Below are 25,026 nucleotides of genomic sequence, written 5' to 3' on the forward strand. Positions count from 1 at the left end.
AAATTTCCCTGCCTCAGCATAAACATCTTCTACCCATTCTCGGGAATTTTGTGCCATTGCCTTTGTAAGTTCTGCATCATCAATTACTTCCTTGGGAAGGAAGGGAGGGGGAGTGGATGAAGGACCTGCTTCCCTGAGGGGCCTTTTGAAATCCCTGACGTATTCGCATAGAAATCTGTTTTCCTCCTTCAGCCGCTTGCATTTTGCCTTTGACTTCAGCAATTTCTCCTTCATGGCAAAGGAAGAATCGTCGAAATCTCCCATTACTTGACCGGTGGAAGCATGGCCAAGATCCATCTGTCTGATGACATAATCTTCCTGTCTAATCTCACTCCTATCCTTATCCACTGCAGGTTTAGCAATGTGCAAGGTTCGGGCTCCAGATTCTTCCCTGACTACCTTGGAGAACTTTCGGGGGGCCTTCCTTTCCGGTTGCTAATCCATCCTCTTCAATAATTCTTCTAATTCCTGAGAAGGATTGGTCCCTCCTTCTGCCTCATTTCCCAATCTGCCTACCAACCAATCTGGCGCGGGGATGGAATGGTTGTAATCCTCTGCATGCTCCCATTCTTGAGATTCTTCTTCCATTTCGCCAAGGATAGTCTCTACGAAATTATCCTGGCGAGCTTCTTCTAGGTGCAGGGAACTTTCTTGCCTCTGACCTCTTGGCTGATGGCGACCTTGTGAAGCATTGATACTAAGTATGTCAGGTGCTGGAATGTTCCCTGGAAGTGGGCCTGTGGGATGTGGGAACATCTCTACTTCTTGTACGCTTGAGGAGCTAACTGGTGAATGCTCCCTTCCTGTCCTCGTTCTCTTTTGTGGGGGTTCCTCTTGCTGGGCCTCCTATTGAACCTCATGCAGGATTTCCTGTTGGATATCCTTCATCTTTGTAACCTTGGCCTTTTTGGGGCACTCTTTCCTTTGTCCATCCGGGCCTCTCTTCCTGCCCGACCCTGCGAAGAGCCTTCAGTTGCCTCGTTGTGAGAATCCAGATTTCCCATCAGCTGGTATGTCAGATGGACATGGTTTTCCACCAACTTTCTTGTCTGCCTGTCAATCCAATGCTTAGTGAATTTTAGCACTGGCCTAGCCAAAATGTTCAAATCATCTACCTTGGGCTCCGACCAATCTGGTAATAGGATAGGTTGATCCTTTATCCTCTCGAATTCGGGTTGCATCAAATCTGAGTCTTCCTTCACCTGGTCTGGTACCTGATGAATCTCACTTATTCTGATGGTGTTGAGGGGCAGTCTGGAGTGAATTCTTCTCCGGACCTCAAAGTCATCCTCGACACCTGCCCAGTAATCCTCCAAGTGAAATCTATGTATGAATTTGACACCGGCAACCTTCCTAATCTGGCTGTAAGGATCATATTGGGCCCTAGAAGTGTAAAATGGTAGGCGATAGAACGCCAATTCGCCTGCTGCACTTTCAGCGACCTCCAAACCTGGGCTTATCTCCATGAAATCCCCCAAGACAATTGGAAATTCAATAGATTGCTTCTTCTTCTTCTTCTGCAGCTGATCGTAGGCAGTCAACTGCCTCATGAGCTCGAGCAATATAAGCTTATCTGACAGATATTTGGGCAATTTGTAAGATTGGAAGGAGAAACCCTGCGTCCTGATGTAGGTGAACTTGGGGAACTACAGGAACGCGGCGCCATACTTCTGGACCAAAGCACTTGCTTGTGGAGACAACCTCATGTGCAACTTATTTTGCATAAGTCGTGTCAGGTACATGGTGAAGGTGTCATTCGTCAACTTGTAAGAATTCACGTTGTGGAGATGTAGCTGAGGATAACATTCATGCACCTTCAAGTGAGCTGGCCTGCAGCCCATGATTCCTCTTGCTGGCAGCCCATCGAATCCTCCCCTTCGTGCAAGCATATAGAATAGGTAGGAACTCATGGAAAAGGATTGAGATCTTTTCTCTTGCAAGTTCTTCAATTGTTCATGCAAGTAGTGGCTGATCAATCTATCCCAGTCGATCAGTGTATTCGAATTCATGATCTCGCCTATGTAGAAGAACATCCAAGGCTCGAAGTTCACCGAGTGTGAGCATCCCATTACTCTGCTCAGCATCTTTATCATGTCCACATACTCCTGCTTGAACTCGAAGATTGTGAGAGTTTTGGGCATCTTGGAAACGTGTACTCTAGGCTTCAGCAACCACTGCTTGTTGATCAAATCAGCACATCTGGTGGGGCCTGCTTCATAGATTGCTTGAGCTCCGCTGCTGGTCCTGTATGTCATGGAGTAATGTGAAGGGATTCCGAAGGCTTCACCAATTGCCTTTGGAGTCAATGTTGCCAGTAACTTGCCGTTTGGCATTGAGATTGTCTTCCACTCCAGATTGTAATGTGCTGCACATTCCAAGACTAGATCTGGGCATTGAATGGCGGGAGGAAAGCTAGCTGCTGCAACTATTCCACTTCTCACAATTTTGACAGCTGTTGGAGATGGATTGTGTCCTGCAGTTCCGAACATTCTTATCTTAAATGCAGCCCAGTTGAACGTGTCGAAGTTGGTATCGCTGATCTCTTCCCATCTTGAATTCAACCGAGAATGGGGAAGAAAACCTTTCGTCTCTGCTTTGATCAATGCCTGCCTGGAGATAGTAGCTGCCTTGCTAGGTTCCGCCATCTTGGGAATACTTCGAAATGATGAAAATAGAGACTAAGTATGAAAACTCTTTGCTTCTTTACTCTTTCTTTCCTGAATCTTGCACGTGAAAAAATGAAATGTTTTTCCCAACTTATATAGAATTCCCAAGAGGCATCAAAATTAGTAATTGCATTTATGGCGCGTCATACTTTCCTTAATTACTATGCCATGCAAGGCAATTTCCCATGCGTGTGAGTTTAAATTTAGAACTTTCCTTAAATGCTCCAAGTCATGCGTCATACTTGGAAGATTCCTCTTGCCAACTCATTGATTTCATTCTTTCCAATTCCGAAGGATCTTTCTTAGGATTTGCTCGATTCCACTCCAACTTGCCATTTCCTGCTTTAGAAGGAATTTTCATGCCTCTTCTTCACATCCCTATTTTTTAGGGATCTTCCTAAATTTTAGGAGTTGGGTTCATTGGATGGGGAATTTCGTCCCGATTCTGAATCTATAAAAATTTCCATATTTGGTCGGGATTTGATGTCAAAAAATAGCATAACTGAAAATTCGCCCGAGGGGAATTATGCTTTTTATTCCTCCTTGACTCCTTGGATTCCGTGCCTTAGGCAAAGTTTCAAATTTTTTGCTTGAGTGAAATTTTTTACCACGCCAAGGATTCATGAATTTTCCTTCTGTGAATGAGTTTCTAAATTCAGCGCCCCAGCCCAGACCTGGGCGGATTTTCAACATGTCCATGGAGAGGTGGAATTTTCCACTTGTGAATGCATTTCTGGTTTTGGCGCCCCAGCCCTGACCTGGGCGCATTTTGGAGATGTCCATGGAGAGGTGGAATTTTCCACTTGTGAATGCATTTCTCATTTTGGCGCCCCAGCCCTGACTTGGGCGCATTTTGGAGATGTCCATGGAGGGGTGGAATTTTCTAAAAATAGAAATTACTAAAAATAGAAATTTACTAAAAATAGAAATTACTAAAAATAGTAAGTTTGATTTTTGGCAAAATGGCGACATTCTGGGACTCAGAAAAATCCCTAAAAAATAGGGACTTTTTGAAACTAGAAAGTTGCTCCGTTTGGGCTCAAATTTCACTGGGAGGTCCCTTGAGGGGTCCTAATTCCAGTCGTATGCTTAGTTTTCCCGAAACCCTAACAGGAACCCCTAAAATCTAGGACAAAAGGCAAAACCCTAGAAAACGGACAAAACATGCCCTAGACCTCACAGAATTTGCTTGACAGAGAAGCAAATTAGTCCTAACTGACTCCCAAACATCCGTAACGCGGACAGATTGAAGAGATTGCCACTGACACACACAAAAACGAAAGCCAAACGACCAAAAGGGCCTAAAAGTTAGGGGGTCCCTATCTGGGATGGGGTGATGTGTGATTAGGTCACAACAGGATCCAGGTGTAAAAGAAACTAAGTTTGAAGAGGATCCAATATGGGATGAATTTACATTTGATCCTAATATTGTATTGGTTTTAAAGGACAATGTTTACATGGAAGATGGCATTGATGGTGTTGATGACATGACTGATTTATCAATGAACGTTGCTGATCTTGAGCAGACCTTGTTGATCTAGAGTCACAGTTCATTGTTGAGGGTGATAAAGAAGAGGCACATGTGATTTGGGACAGCCTAGAAGACTTTGATGCCCAGTATGATAGTTGTGATTTTGGTATTCATTATAACTGCAATACCTTTGCCTTGCATGATTTTGATTGGAAGAATGAATTGTTGGTGTCTGCTGAAAATGAAATACACACTCTATCTAGATTGGATGACATTAGAAGCCTAGTTGAAAAATTCATCCTCATGACACCAAGAGATCAATGTGAACAAAATGTTCCCCTTGCTGATTTGCACATGATCAAGAACACAATGGAAGGAATAAAATTGGTTTTCTTACACATGATGCATGATAGAGATGTTGCCACCAAGTTTGCTGACGAGACTGTCTTTGAATAAGCAATTGAGGGGAGAGGTTAGTGAGCTCACCATTGAGCTCGATTCCACCAGGCTTTCTTTCAAAAGTGTCCAAGAGACACTTCTTGAAGCAAATGATCAGCTTTATGAGGCTAAAAATTTAAGAGAGAAAGAGAATAGAGAAATGGCCAAGGAGATCAATCAGGTAATGGAGGAGCTTGATTGCATTCAAGAGGAGTATGATCTTTCTCTTTGTCCCCAAAGATCTGAAAAAGTGATTTTGGAGCAGAAGAATGTTTGGGTGGAGCATGACTCTGATAGTGATCAGCAGGTTGATAGTCCATTGTTTGATATAGATGCTGATTGGACATTTGTTAATCCCCTTTTCAAGTTTGATGTGGGAATTCCTTTTGACTTCAGTGATGAGGGTGGATCACATTGCAGAGTTTGGGATCTAGGTGCAATTTGCAACCATGAGATATTGTTTCAAAATTGGAGCATTGAACAAATGCATACTCTTGGGCATCTTCTTTGGAAAAGAATGGATCAGATTTTCAGATTTGGGCTTGCTAATTGGTTGCAAATTAACCACTTCATTTTATGGTTTTCTATCATTCAGGGGAGTTGGTGCAATTTCTTTGGTCATGCAAGTAATGGCTTTCAATTGGAGATTGCTTGGAGCTGTTTTCCAGCCTTGGACATGAGCAGATGTGTTGTTTTGGACGACGATTTCCTATGTTGCAGCAGCTGTTCATCTTCTTGGATGCTGATTTTCTTAAAATCAGATCTCAAGTCAATCATTTCAGACTTGGTGGGCTGTTGGTGTACCCTTTTTCAGACTTCACAATCTCTTGGCAGAATGGGTATATGGTCTCAGATGAGAGGTATGGCGAGTTGGGGCTATCAATATTTGTGTATGGGAAGTGTTCAAGCTCTAACTAGTGGTTATTCTTATGCCCTCTCTTCTACTTATGATTGGGACAGCGAACCTTTGCTCTCTATGGTTCATCATTCTAAGGTTCTTGAAGTAGGAAGTATAAGAGATTTCAAAAGTCTTCATGGCTGTATCAGAATAATTCAATTGAGGCCTAGTAGATTCATGTGGAGCTATGGGGATGAGGTTGTTGAGCTCTTGCAAAGGATTGGTTTCATCTTTGTAGGGAGATTTGGAGAAGTCACATTTACAGTCATGGCTTTGCTTGACACCTTGGGGAGATATGTTGTGGAGTTTGATTGCGAGTTGAGTAGACTTTATTTCCTTTTGCCCATGCTTGTGATAGACAATGGCATTGTTGATATTGATTATTCAAAGCTTTATTGGCATGAGATGCTGCACGATAGTGATGTCAGCCCTTCAAGATTTTTCAATCTGAGCATCATGGATGGTAACATTTTGGAGTTACAAGGGAGGTTAGTGCAGTTTTGGCGTGATGTTTTCACTGATGTCATCAAAGTGGTTTAGCATCAACATGGTGGGTTCTTCTTGAGACGAGCATGGGACCCTGGGATCGTACTTGCTTTGGTGCAGATCAGTCTAAAATTTTTGGGAGTTGTGATGGCATTGCTTGAGGACAAGCAATTTTGGGAAGGGTGGATTGTAATGTCCCCTTCTCCGCAGTGATTAGTTCAGTGGTCCATTGGCCTATTTCGGAGACCCGTGGGCTATTCGGAAAGGAGAATTAGGGTTTCCAACTTTTGTGGAGTTTTGCTCGAGCTTTTTAGGGTTTACTACGAGGAAATTCTTCAGTTCTATCTATGGTTTCCTTCTGGGTTTTTCATGAGCTCTAGGGTGGCATAACATGCATTCAATTCTTTGGTGAAGTGAGAACTTACTATTTTTAGTAAGTTAGGGTTTGGCTGTTTGGATGAGGCTGTCAAACTGAGCTTTCCAAGCTCTTTCTCCGGGTGCAAAGATCATGTTTTTCGGAGGAGTATTTCATGACTTACTATTTTTAGTAAGTGGCAGTATTGAGAAATTCTATTTTTAGCAGTTTGGATAGGGTCTTGATCATGCAGCAGTTCAGTTGTCATCATTGCTCAGCTTCATCCTGGATTTTCTTGATAATCAGTACTGGAGTCATAAGTGGTTTAATTAAATATTATTTCCTTATCCTAAGGTTTAATTTTTAATTATTTTATTACTGATTAATGATATATTGGGTGACTTAGGAAAAGACATTTATATCTAATATCGATGTTATTTTTTCGTAAGTTAGGTGTTGAAATTTGAAGAATGTATTAAGTTATTATTGAAGACTTAGGCAAGTTCAAACTTGTTTAATTATTGGTTAAAATGCAACTTGGGCGCCCACCTTGGGAAATGAAATGAAATGTCATTTGGACGCCATGTGAGAGTGAAATGAAATGTAAATTGGAGAGGTTAATTTGGGAGCATTTACATTTGAGTTTTAGAGGAAAAAACTATAAATAGAGGTGCTTGGCCTCCCATTTGGATATCTTATGAAATTGCATTGTTATGCTGCTAGTTTGGCGATTGAAAATCTGAGCTTCGAAGTGTGGCTTCCTAGCTAAGTCTCAGTTTCGTACTTGGAAGATAGTACCTAGCTGTGTTTTTGTAATTCCAGTGCTGTCCGTGAGTGTTCTGCAAATTGTGGAGAGTTTTGTGTGGATTTTGGAGTGTTTCCTTGTTGCTGGTCGCGGAGTTGCTGAAACCATATTTTGCTCATACCTCTTGACCAAGTGATTGCATCATTCTGGGTATCGGCTCTTTGGAAGCATATTGGGAAGACAATCATTCGCCTATCTTGGCGTGGCTTTTGGTGGTCATTACAATTTTTGGTTGCAAATCAAAGTTTGCTGCTGTAGCACCATTTTCAGACTTACCTTGGGATGCGTGCAACACATTCAGGGCTTCCAAGTTGCGAGTTTGAGGTATTGGATTGGTTGCGTATGTTATATTAGTCATTTGCATTTTATTTGGTGTGATTCCGGTTCGTTTTGAGAAAGTTATGAGTGTTTTGGTGTTTCCGGTAGTGGCTGGATAGTGTGTTTTGTAGCTTGCAGAGTTAGAACAGCAGTAGTGTTCAAGTGTGGTGTGGTTTTGATAGTGGATTGTTTGAGATCAGCATTAAGCTTCTTATCTTATCTCATATCTCTATTTTGTAAGATTGTTTTAGTAGTACTGATCAATCATTCTTGCTATTCTTATTTGTAATTCCCACTGCATAAGTGGAAGAGGCTGGTTTAGCCACCTTCTTGCTTTGTAATTCAGTTTATGTACATAGTCCTCCCACTGAATAAGTGGTCGAGTGATAAGTTTTATGCAATTGTCCCCCCGCTGAAATATGCAGTAGAGTGATAGCTTAATGCATAGTTGAACTACTCGCGACTCGGCTCGACTCGCCAAGCCCCTGAGAAAAAAACTCGGGAAAAACGTGGAAAAACTCGGTGAAAAACTCGGCAACGTAAAAACACGCTTAATTTTAATAAAAAATGCATTTTTTTTGCAAAATTTAATGAGAAGATGCATCCAATGAGTCAATAAATGATAACACAAAAGAAACAAGCTGATTCTAGATATATTTGATTTCAAAGTGTCTACAAAATCGCATCCTCATGAGAAATGCTGATGGCTGGAAACAAAATAGTAAATAGTTTTTGTAAAACCAAAAGTAAATACAACTTCCTCTCCCCAGCTCTAGCTAAAACTACTTTCAAACTTTCATCATATTTGAAATTTCATCATTCATACTCATAGTTTCAAACTTTCAACTCAAAGTTGGGGTCAAGGGGCATCGCCGAAGGATCTTGAAATTTGACTGAAATTTGACTAAGTCTGGAAAATTGAAGAATCCTCCAAAAACTAGATTTTGCATTATAACTCCTGGAGGTCCGAAACCACTCTCAAACATCCTGACAGTATATATGGAATATAACTTAAAGTATAAGTCACTTATACTTAAATGTTATATTCCATATATGAATCCTGACGGACAGACCAAAAAACTCGGCGATTACTTGAGGGCATAGTGGGCTCTCAGGGTGGCCCTTCCAAGTGAGTTTCCCCCTTCTCAGCCCAAAACCATATAGAAAAACAAAAAATGCATGTATTTTTGGCCGTTTTTTGTTGTTATGCTAACCCAGGCGAGTTTTTCTTTAAAACTCGCCGAGTTTTTGACAAAAACTCGCCAAAAACTCGGCGAGTTTTCCTGGCGAGTAGAAGTCATTACTACTCGCCAGGTCCAAAAACTCGGCGAGTTTTTGTCACTCGCCGAGTTTTCGGCGAGTGTGCCATCTATGGCTTAATGTAATGTCCTCCCGCTGAAATACGCTGTAAAGTGATTGAGTTTCAGTTTCTTGTTATTTCGTTTGGCTTGTTTACCGCCAAGAGTTCAGTTTCTATCCTGTTGGATAAGCAGAAGGGGTTGGCTTGCCGCTCGTGCATTGTAATTTTAGTTTGATTTATGGTGCTAACGATCCCCGAAACACCGTATGCTCTCACCCTCCCAGATTGGGTTCTCGGTGAACAAAAGGTGGAAGGGTTCCCTTTTAGTAGTTTGGATTATTTTTCTAACCTTAACGGGTTATGGTGTTTGCTTGTAACTCTTATTGCTAAAAACAAAAAAAATTAAGGGGAATATTACAACTTTGGAATAATCTTTCAAGTAGAATATCAAGTAATCAAGCTTAGCATGTGTGTATTAGAGCTCTAGCTTAGCACACTCCCACCATTTGTGAAATGCAGCCGATTATAATTCCCATTGGGGTGAATATCAACATGCTATAGCCTTGCTTGGTCACAATCAATTTGTCCTAGCTTTCAAAAGTAAACTCTTGGGAGCACTTTGGAGCAACGTCAAACACATCTTCTTCTTGAGGGGGATGAGGGCTTGATCAAGTTCCAAATGGCCAAGTATTTCAAGAGATTCATAGGGGAGCAAGTTGTCCCTTTTGGAGCCTCCTACTCATAGTAAGATGAGAAAGACATGTGAGGCTAACCAATTCAATTCTGTTCTGCACCAGCTTATAAGTCATGAGCCGCGATAAAATCGTGGAAATGTCAGAGGGCTTGATCAAGTTCCAAATGGCCAAGTATTTCAAGAGATTCATAGGGGAGCAAGTTGTCCCTTTTGGAGCCTCCTACTCATAGTAAGATGAGAAAGACATGGGAGGCTAACCAATTCAATTCTGTTTTGCACCAGCTTATAAGTCATGAGCCGCGATAAAATCGTGGAAATGTCAAACATGCTTTGCCTTCTTATGAGGATTCCTTGCCTCCATCATCAAGGAAGATTTCGTGTCCCTCTCATAGATAGTAACAATCATCCATATGCTTTTTTAATTTTTTTTTTTTTTTTTTCGCAGTTGTTGCTTGTTGCAAGTAGACATCCCCAAGAGGCTTCAATTCTTTGAGTTGGTGTTTTTGTGCCATTTTATGGTTTTTGAAAATTATGGGGACAATCTAGGGGATGTTTCTCGGCCATCCTCATGTACTTGAAGCATTATGGGCACAGGGATACCTAGTAAATCCTTGGGTACATTTCCCCATGTATCCATATTTGAAATAAAATAGACTTATTGTACATTTGGAGATGGAGAAGTAGGTAGAAATTACCTAATTCTCTTAAGAGAGGTCTGTAGCATTGCTGACATTACATAGAGAATATTGTAGAAGGCCTTGTATCTAATGTTGTGAAATCATGTGTTTGTACCTTTGCATTATTCTATTGTGTGGAATATCATCAAAAGCAGTGTTGAAAAATTCGCTTAGAACTCACATAATTTGTGTGCCAAAATCGGTGGTGAGTCACTCGCCAATAAACTTGTTGATGAGTTATACTATGAAATTGCTGCGATTTATTGAAAAAAAAAATGCTGGAAATCGCCCCAATTCACAATAAAAATCGGTGGAAAAAAAAGCCCTAGAGTTCACACAATTTTGTATGCAGCAGGAGGGCACTGTTGCACGAGGAGGGCATCATTTTGATGCGAAACTGCCTAGTTATAATAGAGTGAGAGAAATGTGTACTAAATTTGTCAACATCAATTTAGCTAATGGTTACATGATAGGAAGAGTTATAATAAATTACAGTTGTTTGAAGATTTGAACCTTTATATGGGAAAAAATTAAAAAAATCATAGTCATGTGGATAGTTGGTGATGAATGTTCATTTTATACTCAAAAAAGAAATATTCGAGTATATATTTGTAGAAAAAAGGTTAATAATATTTGTAGCGAGTATTCTAATATTAATGTTACTAATATTAACATTAAGAGTAATGTTAATATTTACCATGATAGTAATGTTAATATTAATTGTAATATTAAAGTAATAGAATAATAATATTAGGAATTTAGGAGTAATAAATTTATGTTGATAATATTAATATTGTTGTCAAGAAGAATATTACTTTTAATAATTAAAATAATTATATTAAGAGTAATAATATAATTGACGATATGGCTTTGAATTAAACTCTGATGTAGTAATAATATGTATTTAGTAATAGGGGATGACCCCGCAGTGCAACGGTAGCGTTGCAAGTGGTATAGCTACCACCTTCTTGGTTCGAACCTCAACATGGTGATATGCTGGATCGAGACTAGCTTCCTCGTCCCGTGTGTGTGTGCAGGTGCATTGACCAAGGCTAGATGATGACAGGCTGGACGGACATTGGTGGTCATGCCACGATGTTGACTAGTGAATAGATACATGCAGGTTCTTGATGGCTGTTCTCCCAAGGAACACGACTCCTCGCAGTGAGATGGACGATACACACTGCACTGCCCTTGAGCCTCGACCAATTAAAAGTCTGCCCCTTATGGCAGCAACGAAATGGAGTGATAAGTTAGACATTATGAAGTGACAAGGAGTCAGTTGGAGAGATAAGGTGTTAGGTGATACAAAGCGAGAATGAGATCGAAGAGATAATAGAGTAATAAGGAGAAGGATCAGAGTGATAAGGACATTGAGTGGTGATAAGGATGTGTTGACGTGTATTTTGTACACAATCAAACACAGAATAAAATACCCAAGGGTACCTTATCCTCTCTTGAATAAAGCCTCCGAATGCTGAAGATGTCGCGAAAAGGATCAATCGGGATGACTTCAAGGTTCTTGTATGTAGGGTCTCTATGTGTGGATAAGCTCTCTGTGGTATGATGTGATTTGCTGGAATCACAAGGGGACTTACATTTGATGACTGAACTTCTTGATTTGCTTTGAATATTGCTGGACACAAGATTTTACTAACTTTGATTTGAAAAAAAAGAAAAAAGATGAGGGCGAGGAAAGGATCTAATCCTAATACTAAGAATGTAAGAGCAATGAATGATCTTTGATGGAATTCTAACTAAGTCTTGTTTTGACATCGCAGGACCATCTCCACAAGGTTAGTGCGATCTTCGAAGGAAAGCTTTATGATGTTCAAATCATCACTGCAGGCATAGACACCATCACGCTGATGCATATCAATGAAGAAGCGATAATTGAAGTTAAGCTTAAACTGAATGATTCCAGTTGACTACACAAGGCAAGTCTGCAATCAACAAACTGCTAGTAGTATGGATATACGAATTCCACCATCAATCAAGCACATTTCTTCCATTCATAAAATTGTCCTGATCCTGCAAGAACAGTGCAAATTTGAAAATCAAGCTCCGGTCCTTCAGTGAGGGCCAGGAGCGATTTTTGTCCTCAAGGCCAAATCACTACAATTTTCATCTCAAATTTCCTTTGCTAGGGAAGATTTCACCTTACTTCATGCTATGAATAAAAGTTAATGTCCAAAAAAGGTCTAAAATTGTGCATATTTGACCTTCTAGGCAAAAAACTTCATCATTTCATTGTCAAGTCTGGATGCTCTATCATGCTCATTTCGTCCTTCATTGTGTCTTTGATGTTTCAATTTGACCAAACAAGGTCAGGAATGATTCAAATAAGGTCAGGACATTCTAGACTTAGCCAAAATTCAGGATCAGGACATCGCTCAAGCCGGACTTGCTATCCTATTGATCTCCCCGACAGCACTCAAAATGCAAAGGCTAACTAACAAAACCCTAAAAGACCAAAAAACAAACCCTAAAAAGCAAAAAAAAGCAAGGGTCCCCATTTGCAATGGGGCGATGTGTGAAAACGTCACAACATCTAGCGCCACCTTGAATAAATGTTCCTGAAACATTTCAGATATAAAGACTCAATCGACACCTAGAACCTCCGGAAAATTCAACCTAGCTCATCAGGAGATTAGAAAATGTACTCAAAGTGGAAGGAAAATCCTTAACCAATCCAGACACTTAGTCTTTGATTACCCAGGTGTGTGCAAGTGTATTCATTCCGCTCGACAAGACAATTATAACCTTCAGGTTCCCTTGTGATTAGCTACGTAGTTTATCTGAACTTCAAAAGCATTCTGGATAGAGCCCCGCTGCCAGTCAGACGTCCATAGTCCCGACGAGGTTATCGCCGCAATCTCACGAACATTGCTCCATTGCCAGCCAGGCGTCTATAGCCCCGATGGAGTTACTCGCATATTCCCCTTAGCCAATTTTGATATTTCATTTCATTTCATTTTTTTTTTCTTTCTTTCTTTTTTTCGTTTTCTCATTTTTTCCTTTTGATATTGTTTTTTCACTCCGTCAATTCCTTTGGCTCGTAAGCAGTAAGGCTTACTAGGGTTTGAGGATTGCGGTGGCACTGAAGTCAGATTTTGGATTTTTCACCAATCACAGTTTTGCCTGAAAACCATAATGACTTGGAGTCTATTAATGTGTAAAGATATAGTAATCAACAGATGTCGGCACCAAGACACAGAAAATGATTCCCTTCCAAGTCAAATACAGGTCCTGATCAGATGATAAAGCTGAAGAGGAACAACCTCGGATTCTGAGCACTTCATGAATAGATATCTAAGAAATGAGTCTAACATAAGATCCAGGATGTTGCCAGTGTGTGAGCAACAACACAGACGCCTTTCTCACAAAATGGAGGCTCCCACTCAAGACACCTAAACTAAAGCAAACCGACTGACAAACCGACTCAAAGCAAACTAAACTAAAACGCACACCAAAAGCAAACTATCTAAAGAAAGCAAACAACTAAACTACCTGAGCCATACTAGATCATGAGTCAAATGACTCAAGGCAAATTAAGAACAAGGCTCAAAAGACCTCTAATCTAAAAACGCGAAAAGAAAACCTACTCTAAACCTATATACAAGAGTCCTAGACTCGACACGACTCAAAGAAGCAAAATATATACATGACTTTACATGATTTCTCAGGTTGTGCAACAGGAGCATGGCAAACGTGATGGTTCTCAGTCGGGCAAATTCATCGTTAAACACAGAAAGACAAACTCTCACCATGCATCTCTCATACTCAAGTAAGTTTTCACTCAAAATGATCAACTGAGGTAATTCATTAGGACCATGATCAATCCAGATGCAAGTTGTTTTCCCAAAATCCCCATAATCAAAATCATAATAACTTTCAAAGCTAGGATTAAGGAAAGAGACAACCTGGCACATTTCAGACTCATACGGAACTGCATTGTCGGAAGCGAGGTCACCAGCTGCTTCAGGAGGTCGCCATTGATGATGAACTATTCCACGAGCATCCACAACATGTTGATCTTGATTAGGAAGTTCTTGAAACAAGCTCAGCGCCCCTTCGAATAGCTCAAGATTCTCTGTTTTCACTAAGATATCTTGCACAAACCAAGCATCTTCATGAAATTTTGTTAGCGTATCCTCAAAAATGAGAGTCCCCTTGAGGGATTGAACTTCAAACATCTCCTCTAGTCGATCAAAGATAATCTTAGGTGGCCTTTCTTCTTCAAGAATAGTCTCGGGAGGTCGGAGCTGATGATGGATCACATCACTCACAGTAACTTGCTTATCTTGAAAAATTTTTGGCAGTGATTCCATTTGCGTTTCCTCTACAAGTTCTTTCAATGCTTCCTCAAATATTACGAGAGTGATGAAATCTTTAAGCGCCCCTTTGAATTGTTCTTCATATCTGGGCTCACTTATGATGATCTGTGATTCTTCATTCAATATCTCAACTTGATTGTCTTCTTCAATGAGAACATTTGAAAACTCCTGCAATTCAATCTCAAGGATCTCCTTTTGTATCATAAGTGAGAATTCTTCAAGGAATGAGTCATCTTCTTCTTTGATTGCTTGTTCAACTCCTGGATCTTCCTTTATTATTGTTTGAGTATTTTCAACTGATTCTTCAACTTTTGTTTCATGGTATTCTTTTTCAGGTGCAAGGCATGGCGAGCTATCCATTGCAATACATTGTTCCTTAGGTGCATTTGTATCGTCAACGTACAATTGATCCTTCTCACATTCAGATGCTGGAACGATGTCTTGTTCATAGGTTCTTCTAAATTCGGCTGCGAGATGTGCACCCCAAGATTTGTTCATAATACACTCTTCCTCGGACAAAGTTGGCATTCCAAACTGGTTTCTGACTTGATTGATAGCCATTTCACATACTAAGCAAGTAAATTCAGAGTGAGGTGAGTTGTGAATTCTACACCACAATGGTAGCAATATGTTCTCTAAACGCATTTCACCATCCAAAATGAGTTGACTCTCGATCATCCACATGAAGCTTAGAAGAGGATCTTTTCTCTCTGGGACACTGAAGTTGCCTTCTTCGGTTTCTGGCCTGGGGACATCCCAAAAGAAGATTTTTCCTTGCGCTGCCGATTCCATCCTTGATAAGTACTTCAAGCAATGCATTTCATCATGTTCCTCTATCTCGTGGACTCGACACTGCCCTTGTCTTGCAAACTCGGACAATCTTTGTGGATAAAGTTGTGTATCTAATCTCCACCAAAGTTCAGGAAACCCGACTTGTTGCTCCTCGTGAAACTGTTGCCGCTCCATTGAGAAATCCTTTCTTTTTTTTTTTTTTTGATTTTTTGATTTTTACTTTTTTTTTGGATTTTCTGGTTTTAAAGAGATCTTGAATATCTCGGATTCAACTTCCAGCTTGATTCCTTCTTGCGTAAGTCCAACTGACGATCCAATGATCACCTTCCGTCGAGTGTTTGAGAAAAAGCTTTCCACTGATCTTCCTTGGATTCAAGAGTTCGTGTTCGCTCACCTTTCTTTGGCTTCAATTCTATCAAGCGTGGAGGAGGGTAGAAAAAGTCTTTAAGATTGCGCCTTGCAAATATAAATTGATAAAATTTCGAAGTCCAACTGTTCATGCCCTCCTTCTAGCGCCAATTCTGTCGACGCGGGAGGAGGGACAAAAGTCCTTGAGATTACTCCTTGCGGATTGATAGGATCAGTTGCTCAAACATATGTCGCGGTCAGAGAGGGACAGGAGCGAAATTCGCTCTGGATCCTCAGTGAAGGACAAGAGCGAAATTGGACTTTTTGAACTCTCTATCAGGATAATTTTAATGGAATATAACATTTAAGTACACTTATACTTTAAGTTATATTCCATATATACTTTCAGGATGTTTGAGAGTGGTTTCAGACCTCCAGGAGTTATATTGCAAAATCTAGTTTTTTGAGGTTTTTCAGTTTCCAGACTTAGTCAAATTTCAGGATCAGGACATTCCAGACTTAGCCAAATTTCAGGATTAGGACATTGCTCAAGCCGGACTTGCTATCCTATTGATCTCCCCGACAGCACTCAAAATGCAAAGGCTAACTAACAAAACCCTAAAAGACCAAAAAACAAACCCTAAAAAGCAAAAAAAAGCAAGGGTCCCCATTTGCAATGGGGCGATGTGTGAAAACGTCACAACAGGATGACATAAGGAGATATAAGGGTGTTAGTGCCGAACATATATGAGGATGAGGCCCCTCAAAAATGTGGTCTCACTGGTTCATAGCTCTAGTCAAAAGCGACTCGGCTTCGACCCCTTACCGATAAAAAAAATAAATTATTTAGTAATAATATTAAGGTTTTTGATGTTGCACTTGTTTTTTGGTCTATGATCTGTATTTAACTTGAACTTTGATTTATATATGATGGAATCAATAATATGATCTACAAATTCAGTGTACTTGTGCGTTTTTAAGAATATTTTAAGAAATTATATATTTTCAAATGTTTGATAAATTTGTTGAGTTTTTGCCGATTTTTCCCTAAGTTTTTTGGTGAGTCATGAGTTTTTAAAAGTTTTGGGCTAGCCTAATTATTTCCATGTCAGAGTTTTGAACTATGATACAAAAGTACCCTCCAATATTTCATAATGGAGAAGCAAGTCAAGATTTGATTCATTGTGACACTATAGTGAGGTAGTTATTCATCCTATGATTGTGTTATTATTTGTTGAGGAGTTGTAGCAATTTAGAGCTGCACCTGGCCCCCGCAAAGTTAGCCATGGTGTCACTACTTCTGTATAATAATGTGTCACAAGAGTGTTATAATTCTTGCATGTTTCTTGCAAGTTTTTGTATCTACTTCCATTGGCTTTCTGTAAAGACAGACATTCCTAAGATTAATTTTCGAAAATTGCTCATATATTTCCATGATATAAATAAAGAGATAAGGTACATCAATGTTCAATTACAATGATCACCTCATAAAGAGGGATAAGACAATACACGAGACCATAAAGATTGATTACATCAATAAATATGTATAATGATAATATGAAGCCTCCAGTTTTCTTGGACTCCTCTCCATCTGCTATCATGAGACGAGAATATGATCTAGGTTCTTTTCCGCCCAACCATGAAGTGTAAGCTTCCCTGATTCTTTTCAACTACTAAAGAGCTCTCGACCCTACGTGAGGTACCTAGCAATCTGGAACCAGTGGGCAAGATGGAATCTAGTGCAACATGATGCAACTAACAAACATTTCACATATGAACATGTATTATCCTAACATCATGATATGGCAGAGAGTGAAAACATAGTAATCGTCTAGTATCAAAATGATTTATCAACAACTTTGGCCAAAGCATTTAAGCCAACTATCGGCAGGCAAATCTAAAGTAGAGACCTACCCTTCTCCATTTACCCATATTCGACACTCGTCCATAATCATACAAATTAAACTTTTCACATAGTTCCACAAGAATGCAAAGTGAAGACTACCCTTATTGGTAATCATTAAAAGAAAATCACTATTCCCTTAGGATCACGTGATTGTTTATATTTATTCACAAGAAAATTTCGACATCCAAAACTCGACTCAGTCATGACATACATGCCATATAGCCTCAAATGTGCCTTAATAGTTACCCTATCTTTTGGTTCATCATTTTGTTCATCTTCTAATTAATTAATATTGTTAATGAAAGCATTTTCTAATGAAATAATTCCAAATAGTCTCCTAGAGTTTCATTTGCATGTATAAAACAAAGCTTAAGTTATTCACTTATAGATCTTTCTTAGTACTAAGAAAGATGTTCTTGCCCTAAACAATCTAAGGTTGCTTTTGTGAAAAGAAGGAACGCTTGTTTTAAAGATCTTCAAAATACCATGATAATGTTTAAATTCTACCACAAATAGGAAAATAATAAAATTTAAATATTATTCTTAAAAAAATCAATACTCAAATAAATAAATATAATCAATAAAATATATAAATACTTCATATCTTATGTATATTAATGTCTTATATAGCTATTTTAAATACATCAATGTAATAATGAAACTAAGAAAATTTCACATGGTACTAAAATTTATAAGTCTCATCATACAACTTTCATATTAAGAGTTTATTTTATTTCATTACAAGAAATAATTCTCATTTATACAAAATATAATAGTCATTAAGACTTTTTTTAAGCCGAGAGGCTTCCTACAATGTCAGCAAAAGTATTGGTTAACATTTCAATTTTTGAGTAAATTTGACTTGCATATAAATGCTTAAAGAGTTGAGGTGGCAGTTATGTTTTCACCATCCACTTTCAGATGTCTAGGTAACCTCTACCTGAACCATATTCTCATCTTTACACCTGTGATCAACTCAAAAAACTCAATTTATACATTAGCATATCTGTATACAAAAATCAATATTCATCATCAAATTTATGCATAAATAAACATAATGATTGATTGATCCATAATACGAATTCAAAATAAATATAAAATCAACATTCAGCATATTAGTTATTATTCTAATAAGGTCACATTATGTTCAAAAAATTAATAATAATTATGTCTGATGAAATTCGGGGTTGTGACACTTTGGTAGTGGTTTAGCCATGGGTACAAACGTTTCTTTTCTGCTGTTCTAACTCCTATTTATTGTGTGCAACCCATTCTGGTGTTTGTAATGTCCCCACTTTAGCAGTTGACCAAGTGTATGTGCGTTAGCCTATCTCTACATGGTCCCGAGGGCTAACGAAGGGTTTAAGGGGATCTCGGAGTGTTTTGGCCTAGTCATTTCCAGTTTGGGCCAAAACGGAGTTGATTTACTTAGTTTCAGGCATACTTACTATTTTTAGTAAGTCAGCAAGACACAACGGAGGCTAGTTTTGGTGATTGGATTCGATACTCCTTGGCCAGAGCTTTCCGACGAGCTATCACTTGTGCTATTCGGAGTCCGATTGCTAATATATTTTAATGCCTGAAGTGTTATTAAAGTAACATTTAATTTAATTGTAAAATATTAAAGTGTTACTTTAATTTTTATTTTATGGGGATGTGTGCAAATCAAAGGGGCACCCAATGGAGACATAAGTGAATATTTTAATATGTTTTATATTGCATATCTTTTATCCCGCATTGCTCAAGTGAGTTGGGTCGACCCTTGGAGAAAGAATAAAAGGAAGCTTTTGTGGCTTCATTCAGCATGTTGAATTTGAGAAGAAATTGATGTGTGAGTTGCAGATCCTTTCTTGGCATTAGAGGACGTCTATCCTCTCGTGTGACATTTTAGACGTCATTCCCTTGGGGTTTGGCCTTTGGAATCCATTGCTTTCAGCTTCATTAACAGGCAGATTGGGTGCATTCTGGGTGCATTTCCAGCTACAGGCAGCAACACTATTTGGGTGTATTTCCAGCTACGGGCCGCAACACTATTCACGCGGGCACTATTCATGTCATTGTAGCAGCAAGATTGGAAAACATTTGATGGAGCATTATTGCTGGAGTATTTAGTGAGTTGAAAAAATCTGCTATGTATTTGATTAATTCTGAAAATAATATCATATCAGCAGTAGTTCAATTTCCAGTTGCATATTATTGTAGTTTCATTCTTGTTCATATTCTGTGATTTCAATTCCATGTAAAACAAACCAACATTTCATTTTTGGAGCCATAAGGGAATTTAAAACATTAAACGGAGAAATAAGGAGTTGGATGCAAACTGTTTGATAAAATTCCTAGCAGCAGTTGGTATGGTTTTTGGGCATTCCGGGGTGTCCATTACAACGTTGGAGCAAGAACACCTCTTCTAGTGTTTCTAATTATTATTTATTTCATACTTTCAAGATTAATGAATCACAGTTTTATTCACCTTTCCAACTATTAATATTCAGAGTATTATTAAATATTATGGGCTATGCTAAAAACTATAAGCTGAAACAACTTGCCATAGCTTGAGCCATTCCTTGCAAAGTCCTTAAGCTGATGAATTCGTCAGTTCTTAGTAAGTTAGTTCTAAAAATCTATGTTCTTTTCATGAGTCCATTTCTTGGGTTTAATTTAATCAATTTGTACAGATGGAGAGCACAAAGGACATTATGCGACTGCTATTCTTGTCTCAAAGGTACCAATTGCTTATTTCTTTAAACTTTGTTTTCTTTGTATTTAAAGTTGGGAAGTTTATTAAGATACTGAAAATGAAATAGTTTTTAACAGTTAAACTGTATGTAATGTCTTGTCTCCGTTGGATTCACGTCTAGTTTTGGTTTCAGAGCTGATAATTAGCTACTCTTCTTTTTTGCTCAGGAGAAAACCCCAAATGGAGTGGAGTGGTTAAGGGTTCATGAGACAACCATGAACCACAGTTTACGATAGTTTAGTTTCAAGCTGTAATTAATGAACATCGTTCTTTTGACCATCTCTAACTTATTCGCATGGAGAGGATAATCTACTTATATGATTTGTGCTATATAATAATTTCTCCAGTTGTTTTTTCTGGTACCATATTGACATGGGGAAAGATTTTACATATTTATTGTTGTGTTCTAAATTCTAAATTTGTTAAGAATAATTCATCTTAGTACGCTATATTTTTAGGACCTTTTCATCCATATTGATATAAATTTTCATGTGTTTAACTCTAGGATGCTTGTATATTTTATTATTCACTAATAATGCTATTCATCACCCTTACCTAGTGTTGTACTCATAACAAGGATACTGTCATCACTCCTATAGCTCTGTTCTACTTTGCTTTAAATCAATATATAAAACTGCATGTTGAGTTAGTCAAGATGGATAATAAAATAGACCTGCAAAGGCGCAAGGTTCTGAGACATTTAGAGATGTTGAAAGGGTGCTTTTGGGTACAATTTGGATTCCATTGTAGCACTCAAGGAGGGACACTAAATGCCCATTTGCTAGTTTAGTCTAAACTCAGTTACAAAGTGAGAAGGGCAACATTTCATTGGAGTATAATACTCATTTACCTCCTTTGAATTCTATAATTGTCATGGTCATTGCTACAAATGATGGTAGTTTTTGTCAAATTATTGCATCCAATTATGGAGCCTTTCTACAATATAGGAAGCTAATAAAATTACATGCTTTTTAATGTCCTAGGGTTTTATATTCTGCCCTAACCAGCCCTAAATGATTTTAAATCTTCACAACACAATCAAGCAGTGAAATAACAGTAATAATAATTGATTCCAATAGAAATTCTCAAGGACATAAATGATTCATTTATGAGTTGTAAAATAGAATTTTGGACCTGGACTAGAGATTTATGAAATTTGCTATTTGTGAAAGAGTTTTCAAGTGCTTGTTTATGAACAGTGAATCTGGTCCTATCGCTGTCCTCAGAGAATCCCTGCTTATAAGGGTCTACGTATGGCAACTGGATAATGAGTAGTACCCAACCCTTCCACTTGAGATTGGTTTGGTTAATGTATAATCTAAGATTTGAGGCGTGATAACCCTCAAATAGATATTTCCTGGTTGATGATGATCGCCTCAAAGGATTAATGCCTGGTTGAAATGATTTCAGATGCCACAGGGATTAAGTTCAAGCCTAAATTTCCCTGCGCAGGGATGTTCAAATCAGATCTGGACCTCAACGTTGTGCGGAGACTTCAGATCCGCTGTAGACTGGTTTACAATAACTGCCCAGGATTTTTCCCCGACTATGCCTTTGTCTGCTCTGAAATGGGATCTATGGTGTTTGTCCATGGTTCCAGGCCTGCAGTTGCAAGGAGATAGATGGATCTGCAGTCACACCTTGTGTGGACTGTGTGAAGTTGACGCCCCCCTCAGTAGGTTGAAAACAATTTCCTAACAGTCGCGTCCTTCAAGAAATGCTCACCAATCTTCTGTGCTAGACCTGAAAGTACCAAGATTTCTCATCAGCAAAATGGCAACCCAAGATCAAGATTGCAAGATGAGGTGAGGTTTTGCTTCCTACCTGTTGTGACCATTTCACACATCGCCCCATTGCAAATGGGGACCCCTGCTTTTTGCTTTTTAGGGTTTGTTTTCTAGGTCTTTTAGGGTTTTGTCTGTTAGCCTTTGCATTTTGAGTGTCGCCAAGGGGATCACATGGATAGCAAGTCCGGCTTGAGTGATGTCCTGATCCTAAAATTTTGGCTAAGTCTGAAAGTCCTGATCCTGAAATTTGGCTAAGTCTGAAAGTCCTGATCCTGAAATTTGGCTAAGTCTGGAATGTCCTGATCCTGAAATTTGACTAAGTCTGGAAACTGAAAAACCTCCAAAAACTAGATTTTGCAATATAACTCCTGGAGGTTTGAAACCACTCTCAAACATCCTGAAAATATATATGGAATATAACTTAAAGTATTATACTTAAATGTTATATTCCATAAAATTATCCTGTCGGAGAGTTCAAAAAGTCAAATTTCGCTCCTGACCCTTGCTAAGGATCCAAAGCGAATCTCGCTCCTGACCCTTCCTGAGGGTCCAGGGCGAAAATCAACCTAGGACTCATTCCTGGCCTTATTTGACCAAATTTTGATTTGCAAAGCATTTTGTTTGGACTTTGGGATTGATTGAAAACCTTGAAGAAAATGATGAATTTTGACCAAGATTGGGAATTTCGCTCCTGACCCTTGCTGAGGGTCCAGAGCGAAATTCATTGTAGATTTCGTTTGCCAACTCGCTTGAATTTGAAACCTTGTTCCTGGCCTTGAAAATGATCTTACCTTGCCCTGTGAAGTAGTTTGAAACTAAAAGATTGAGCAGTTTAGCCTAGATTGTGAAATTCGCTCCTGACCCTTGCTGAGGGTCCAGAGCGAAAATTTTATTTGAGCCTATTTGTCACTAATTTTGGCTAACTTGTTTTGTGCAGGATCTCCCGGAGAGAAGATTAGACATCACTTGATGCAAATTGAAGGTTGGAAGGCATTAAAGATGATGAATTTTGGGCAACAAATCAAAATCGCTCCTGACCCTCACTGAAGGTCCAGAGCGATTTTCTTTATATGTACCATCTTGTGACCTTTTGGGACATGAGAATTTATTCATAGCATGAAACAAGATAATATCTTCCTTAGCCAAGAAATTTCGAAATGAAAAGTGGAACGATTTGATCATGATGGCAAAAGACGCTCCTGTCCCTCACTGAAGGTCCAGAGCTTGATTTTCAAATTTGCACTGTTCTTGCAGGATCAAAGTGATTTTATGATTGGAAGAGATCAAGGAAAGCATGTTTTGTCCATTGAATATAATTTGAGTAGTCAGCAAAGGAGGAAATCAACCCAAATGACAAAAGGCGCTCCTGTCCCTTGTTGAAGGTCCAGAGCGATTTTCTAAAAAGTGCAATTTCTTGCAAGGACAAGGCAATTTTTGTGATTGAAATGAATGGAATATGGCGTGTATTGCCCATTGAAGATAATTTGGAGGGCTAGCAAAGGACGGATAAACTTGAATTTGCAAAATCACTCATGTCCCTCTCTGAGGGACCAGGGCTAAAAACCTAATATCCAGCCCTTCTCTCCAAGTTTGGACAAATCTAAGCCAAGGCGCAAGTTTGAAATGATGTTTAAAATGCCTTGAGGTGGAATTGAGATGCTAGGATTACAAATTTGGATGACAATAGGGAAAATCGCTCCTGTCCCTCTCCAAGGGTCCAGGGCGAAAATTCCAAATGTGCCCATTTACCTTGTATTTCGAGATAACCTTTTGTTTCCAACACTCAAAGGGGAGTGGAGGATGATGTTCTACGCCTTGAGCGTAATTTGAAGTTGAAGTGATCAAGAATTTGTACAAAGGACTCAAAAGCGCTCCTGTCCCTCACTGAAGGACCATGGCGATTTTTGCAAAACCAATAGCTTCCCTCCGAGATTACGCTAAGGCAAGGTTGTGAAAAGATGGAAAAGGTCTTCTAAAGCATGGTGAACAAAGATTTGACTTCAAAATTTGATAATCCTAACCTAAATTGCTAAAGTCTCTCTTGTCCTTCACTAAAGGCCCAAGGCAAAAATCTTTAGAACATCTATTTTGCCTTGCGGAAGCAAGTTGAGCATGCATGGAACAAGTGAAAGAGATCATTACTTACCCCACAACGAGAATTGACAAATAAAAGGTGAAGGATTAAGAGCAAAAGTGAAAAGGCGCTCCTGTCCCTCTCCAAGGGTCCAGGGCGAAGTTGGTAGCATTTTTTATTTTCACCATATTTGAGCGTTGATATCCTCCCAAGTTGCATTAGATGCCAAATTGCTAAATTCGAAATATTTGGAAAAATTAAATTAAATTGGCATTTAATAAAAGACACATTGGCATTTAGTAAATTAATTTTGAGCCTCAAAAAATTGAATTTTTATTATGAAGGCATTTAAAATTAATTGTTTGTGAAATTAAAATTAAAATGGAGCGCTTGAACGCTTATTTTTATTTATTTTATCAAGTCGGCCTCTCCTTTTTGCAATTTTATTTATTTTTTAGGCTTATTTTGACAAGTCGGCCTAGGGGGAGCAAAATGGTGAGCACCCTATATAATATGGGTGTTGTGATCAAGTTTAATCAATCATTCACTCATTACTTCAAGTGCGAATTTGGAGAGCAAGAAGAAGGTGCGAAATCTGGTCTATTTGGAGCGAATTTATCTCAAGTGTTGGAGGCTAGAGGGAGGTGGAGTTGATTCTTGTGAAGGCTAAAGGAGGCGCATTTTGCTCAAGGGAGAACTTTGATCTACGTTTTGCCTAGCGAATTCACCTATTTTTGCATCATTTCTTAGAATTAGTACTCAAGTGGAGGTATGGCGTAATCACCTTAACACCATTGTTGAAGATTTGAATTTTGCGCTTTGTTTTGAAAATTCTAAGTTTGATGTAGTTAATTAGGAAATGATAACTCAACATTTATCATGAAGTTTCCTAATTAATATCTTTTATCTTCCTAATTTCTACACTTCAAGATATAAT

At 38.8% G+C, this 25,026-nt stretch overlaps 1 protein-coding gene across 1 annotated transcript in view; it reads left to right on the plus strand.

The window, feature by feature from the left end:
• LOC131059714 (sucrose-phosphatase 1) overlaps positions 1-20,677 on the plus strand; it is a 155,153-nt gene extending 134,476 nt beyond the window's left edge. Inside the window, exons 7-8 of the mRNA XM_057992726.2 lie at positions 20,167-20,213; positions 20,396-20,677. Of these exons, the coding sequence (XP_057848709.2) occupies positions 20,167-20,213; positions 20,396-20,464 (116 nt within the window). The 3' untranslated portion in view covers positions 20,465-20,677. The remainder of the gene's footprint in view (positions 1-20,166; positions 20,214-20,395) is intronic.
• The last annotated feature ends 4,349 nt before the right edge of the window (positions 20,678-25,026 follow it).

This window comes from Cryptomeria japonica, chromosome 3 (assembly GCF_030272615.1).
Source record: "Cryptomeria japonica chromosome 3, Sugi_1.0, whole genome shotgun sequence".
Lineage (NCBI taxonomy): Eukaryota > Viridiplantae > Streptophyta > Pinopsida > Cupressales > Cupressaceae > Cryptomeria > Cryptomeria japonica.